Below are 6,038 nucleotides of genomic sequence, written 5' to 3'. Positions count from 1 at the left end.
CACTGTGATCTAGAGTGATCGGGTAATGGACTAGAAGCTCTGGAATGGTGTTAGAGCACCGTGATCTAGAGTGATCAGGTAATGGACTAGCAGCTTTGGAATGGTGTTAGAGCACCATGATCTAGGGTGATCTGGTAATGGACTAGCAGCTGTGGAATGATGTTAGAGCAGAGCATTCGTTCTAAAATAACCATGTAAAATAGTGCCAGCTGGAGAATGGTGGGCTATATTGTAGATAAGTAGCTCTCTTTTATTTCTTTTTTTTTATTAAAAATTTCCGCCTCCTCCCTGCCTCCCATTTCCCCCCTCCTCCCCCAATCAAGTCCCCCTCCCTCTCACTCTCCATTTCTAAGAGCAGTCAGGGTTCCCTGCCCTGTGGCAGTCCAAGGTCCTCCCCCCCTCCATCCAGATCTAGTAAGATGAGCATCCAAACAGTCTAGGCTCCCACAAAGCCAGTACTGCAGTACGATCAAAACCCAGTGCCATTGTCCTTGGCTTCTCAGCAGCCCTAGTCTATGCTATTTTATTCATTCTCTTCTTGTTTTTAAATAGCTCTTGTTATATTGTCATTATTAGTATGGATTATTGTAAATTCAAGTAATGTGCAGTAAAATTATAGTATTATTGTCCTGAATTTTCAAGCATCAATTCTGAAAAGTATGATTGGTTAAATTATTATGCCTTAAGAAAAAATGCAAGTTTTTATTTAAATTAATTAAGTCTTAAGTATATTTAAGGTTGCTATGCTAAGCAATCAATGTATCAAAAACTAGGCCTAGAAGTAAGACATGTTGTATGAATGGCCCAATGAACCACTTAAGCTCAGGTCATTCACGCAGATGTTCTGCACTTCTCTGACGTAAGGAGTAAGAATATTAAGACATGAATGAAAAAGAGTGCTAGTAAAATGCATATGAGAACTTCTAATTTAGAAAACAAAGTTTTGATGACTATATTTACTATTACCATAAGAACAAACTGTATGATTAGTCTCTGCGTGTCTTCCTTCCAATGAGGGAAAAATATAAGCTTGGATCAATTTACATCAAATGGCAACAACATCAGGTGAGCATATTATGAAAGGTTTTTAAGCTAGATGGACAATTCATGAAACCTAAATAAGTTATTAAAATACTTTAGGCATTTTTTTTCTTAAAAAAAGTGTGCTGGAACCATTCATTTATCCAGGCCTTTATGCATTCATGCATTCATCTCACAAATTTTCTTCTATCTAAACATACTCGTGGGTAAGTTATTCTAAGCTTGAGGTTACTAATTTAATGAATTTATAAATATTTCATCATGAAAACAGTCACAAATAAGTAGCATTTAAATGTCTACAAGCGCATGCTATTCATTTTTGCAAAGCCAAAGCAATGATGAGATATTTAGCCACAAACACTGTTTTCATGCCAAAGAACACATATCTCCCATCTCCCCCACACTAAGGTTAAGAATCCACTTAAACAAACATATAGCAGATTTCTATTAAATTTCGCCTATGCAAAAATACAGATGAGCAGGCACAAAGAGAAATAACCCTAAAAAAGAGGAGTCTGACTGGCTTAAAATGAAGCAGGTGAATAAGAAATAAACATCTCAATTGAATGCATAGACTTCTCTCTTGAGTAATATCAAACATAGCCTATTATATTGTACAAACAATAAAAAATGAAGTATTATATCATCCTCCTTAGGAAAAGTTAGGGGTTTACATCATTAACAATATGTTATTTTATCAGAAAACTGACATCTACTCCTTGCTGTGTCGAGAAAGTAATTACTAAAATGGTTTACCAACGCAATTGAAAAGCCATGAGCAACTGTTATAGCAGAGAGTCCCCCGAGAAGCATTTTAACATGGGTGAATAAATATATTTAATTCTGTCAAATGCTACTATGCATGAATTATGAAGCACTGTGCAAAGCCATGCCAAATGGATAGAAGGATGGCTACTTACCAACAGGGCGAACTGTAGACATTACAATGGTGTGGTGAGAACATAAAAAAGAAGTTAAAAAAAAAGAAAGAAAAGAAAATTATCAGAATGCATGATGTGTAATGTTACATTTAAGTATGGACAATAGAGTGATTTCCATTCTCATAATTCAATTATGAACAGGGTGCCTAAGTCTTATACAACTGAAAGATATAAACATAATCCTATGGTAAAAGTTATTTTTAGTCTTAGGACTAAAGCTGAAACTTGAAGGAATAATTTAGGTTTAGTCTTATTGTCAGCACTTACTTCAGTTCTTATTTCAAAGATCTCAAGTTAAAGAGCCTTATGCTACTTCAAAGTTAAGAACAGACTGATAAACTATTCAAGCCAATAGGAAGCAATCATCATGTCTGAGAAATAAGGCCTCACTACCTGAACTAAACAGCAATTGGATCTTAAGCATGTCTGATGCACCAAATAGATTGAGACATGCCTGCAGATCTCAACTTGACCCCTCCCTAACCACCGCTGAACTTATCCCTTTTTCCGGCATAGATTATGAAGCTGTGACTGACATGTTGATTCTTTCTCTCAGTGAGCATAGCTTCAAACCGATGCTTCAGCAAATATATCTTTTTTATGATATTATACTTTCAGTTACTAAAATATATAAGCAATAGGTGGACATTCTCTTAATGACTGAAATTTTAGGACGCATACATACATTTAATATTTTCTTTATAAATAATTTCAAATCAGCATTTATGAACAACCATATAAAAGCAACAATTAAGTATTAGAAAATATGGATTTTCTTTTTCCAAAAGAAAAAATCTATTCATAATAACTAACTATATAAAACTACAAAATTAGAATATATAATATATTTTTCCTTCCAATATGTCATTCAACCATACCGCAGCATATATAACTCTAGTGAATAATAATAAGTTTGTAGAAGAAGGTATGAATAGATCTTGCTGATGTTGATTCTTTGGACTTGATAAGGTAAATCATTTCAGATCATGCTTTATACGTTGCATTTAATCAACGTATTCATCATAATTCTGGATTTTTGTCTAAGATCTAAAAATAATAGTATAGTTAGATATATCTGAAAGATATCTGTCTTTTATAATGGTAGTATTTATAATTAGGATAATAAAACTATAGTAACAGTAAAAAAATTCCTGTGTCCTTGGCATAAATATTTTTATTGTCTGTTTATTATAAAAAGGGGGGCATTGGGATGTTGCTGGACAACCCATTTTACCCTTAAGTAAAGGGATTGGTAGAAAGGTCCAAGACAAATAATCAAATAAAGACATAAGATTGACATTATAAATTTTTCCTTACTCTCACTAACAATTTCCCTTGGTTGTGTGAGTTTCAAATAGGAAAAAGAAATCAATTTTGAAATTTGTGCTAATTTAGCTACAATATAAGATTGTTTTTCAAATATACTTCCCTAAGAAATATTATGTCTTCTAAGGCTGTGACAAGAAAAAGAAGAAAGTATAGTGAGGGTTCTTGTTAAAATAAATAATATACTTTGTGTTCACTTTATAATAATTTCAAAAACATTTTACTTTACTGCACTGGAAGACAGTAAGTTCATTGAGATCCTTTTGCACCAAGTGAATGAAGAAACTGGGAAATGAGGGAAGCTGTTTGCATAAATGTAACTGCTGTTTTTATGTCTCTTTCAAGAACCATTTTGCAAATTGCTTAATAATTTTTTGATTTGATTATTATGGATGCAAGTTCTTTTACTAATTATTTTCTTTTTCATTTTGTTTGTCAAGGAACATAATGAATCTATACTTGATGACAAGCTTCCTTTGATCACCTTTTTGTTACCATGTTTTTGAAATTAAAAAGCAAACACACAATAAGAGACTGGAGACTTTGGTTTCAAGTGTTGATTATAAAACTCTTTAAACTATCCCCAATGCACTAACATTCATATAATGATACAATTTCTATATAAATATCACAGTAAAACTGCATATTTTCCATAGCAACATTTCGTCATGAAAATCAGCAGGTGGATGTCTTCAAAATCAGCAAATTAAACTCAAATGTGTTCCAGAATTAAATGGATTAAAATGGACATGGCCTCTTGGGTCAGTTGACCTCATTGTAATAAAACAACCAAGAGAAAGGCTGAACATATCATTTATGTGCATAATGAAATAGACACAGAAAATAAAAGTCATAATTTTACCCCCATTAACCTTGCAGTGTGAGCTATCGCCACAGCATGTCTTAATGGTAAAACATGTTTTTCAATAATAATTTACTGCAAATTACATTGTTCTTCAAAGATTTATTAATATTATTTAACCCTTATTTTGAAGTTGCTGCCTTAGATGAATGACAAATTCAAACCATGGGGACACAAACACTCAAATTCATCTACAAGCTACAAATCAGAGAAGAAACCACTTAAAGGCTTCTTATATAATATAATACATAAATCATATTTTAAAAGACAATGCTTTGTACCAGTTTTGTACATTTGCTTCCAATAAAATGCTAAACCTGAAACTTTCAACAAATTATGAAGACAATTAGCTGAGAAAGTTCTCAAAGCCAATAGAACACCCCGGGGTCTCCTTGTTTGGATTACGCATGTGTAAAAAGAAATCTGTGTCACCCACAAACTGACATATTTTCGCATTCTCTCAGCCTTTGTTTAGTCAGCAAATAGGCTGTGAATGAAATATTTTGGGGGTTCGTCATATATTTTTGCCTCATTCATTTCAATCCCCCAGCATACTTTAAAGATGAGTTGATTTAACCGAATTATTTTCACAGCAGTTTACCTATTTAAGAATAATTCCTCTGCGCATATGCTACATTGTTGGCTTGGTGTTGTGGATGGATTCTGACAGTGAAAGTGAGGGTGACTCTGACTCCTTTACTTGCTCATAAGAGTTCTCTTCCTCCTACTGCGTTGCCTCGACCAGTCTTATGTAAGGGTCTGTGCCTGGTCATAATGTATCTTGCTGTGCCTTGTTTGGTGATAACCCTAGGAAACCTGCTCTTTTCTGGGAGATGGGGAGGGAGTGAATCTGGGAGAGAGGGAAAGTGTTTGAGAAGTGGAACTGGATGGAGCAACAGAATAAATGTATCTAAAATATTCACTGGAGTATGTAGTTTCGTTTCCATGAGTTGCTATATTTTTATCATATACAATCAATGATTATATTTGGTTCATAAATAATAAGCTACCTGTGACTTAATAAATAAATAGTGACAATGTTGATAAGCAAGGGCTACCAACTCTGTCTAAATTGTTTGGATCTATGTTTCCACTAAAAAAAATGGGGGGGGGGAATAAGAACAGGGCCATTGGAAAGAAGAGAAAATATAGGATAGAGAACAAATGCTTGCTTCCTGCTTGTTACCCGGAGACAAATGAGTGTGGTGGCATAATTTCTCTTTTACCAGATGAAATATTCAACTAAGTTTCCCTGACTGAATGAATTCCTTGAACTTTAAACTCCCTAAACCTGTTTTCTAATTTACACAAACTTGTGAGCAAGGGTAAAAGGTGAGGTACAGCTGAGCTGCTGCAACGTCCTTCTATAGAGAAATGAGACAAAGCCTCTCGTTTCATGCGTGGTGGGCAGGAGGCTAAAAACTGGTAAGTTTCAACAGTGCCGTAGCAATGTCTCTGCAGGAAGCAAAAAATGTCCTCTATCTTAGGACAGTATTCTGTACCTGGGAACACATAACTTAAGCTATTGTGATAGCCGTATTCCACCAGGAACGCAGATAGTTCACTGTAGAGAAACATAAATTTAGTAGTGCTTTCTGTTTCTATAAACAATTCTATTGTGTCTAGAAATGAGCATGATTCTTTAACTGGGAGAGTTCATAACACTCAGAGAGCTCATGTTATAGACGTGTCCATGACTACCTCCCTTAGTTAAGGTCAGTGAACTTCACAAATTGCTCTCTAAATCAGTTTATCTGGATGCCGGAGTTTTGTTACCACCTTTGAAATACAGCAAGTCATTTGCTTCCCTTAAATTGCCGGGCAAAAAATTGGGATCTTGGGGGTGGGGTGGGATGGGGGTAAGGGGA

General features: G+C 34.6%; 1 protein-coding gene across 12 annotated transcripts in view; it reads right to left on the bottom strand.

The window, feature by feature from the left end:
- The window catches only part of Robo2 (roundabout guidance receptor 2), a 1,182,575-nt gene that overhangs the window by 112,177 nt on the left and 1,064,360 nt on the right, over positions 1-6,038 (bottom strand). For 9 of the 12 annotated variants that reach the window (XM_026786840.1, XM_026786841.1, XM_026786863.1 and 6 more), the window contains exon 7: positions 1,962-1,973. The exons of the other annotated variants lie outside the window; for them this stretch is intronic. In XM_026786840.1, the coding sequence (XP_026642641.1) occupies positions 1,962-1,973 (12 nt within the window). The remainder of the gene's footprint in view (positions 1-1,961; positions 1,974-6,038) is intronic. 12 annotated transcript variants of the gene reach the window in all.

The sequence above is a fragment of the Microtus ochrogaster genome, chromosome 2, assembly GCF_000317375.1.
Source record: "Microtus ochrogaster isolate Prairie Vole_2 chromosome 2, MicOch1.0, whole genome shotgun sequence".
In the NCBI taxonomy this organism is placed as follows: domain Eukaryota; kingdom Metazoa; phylum Chordata; class Mammalia; order Rodentia; family Cricetidae; genus Microtus; species Microtus ochrogaster.
The sequence above is the reverse complement of the archived record's forward strand: the minus strand, read 5'-3'. Positions and strand labels throughout refer to the sequence as shown.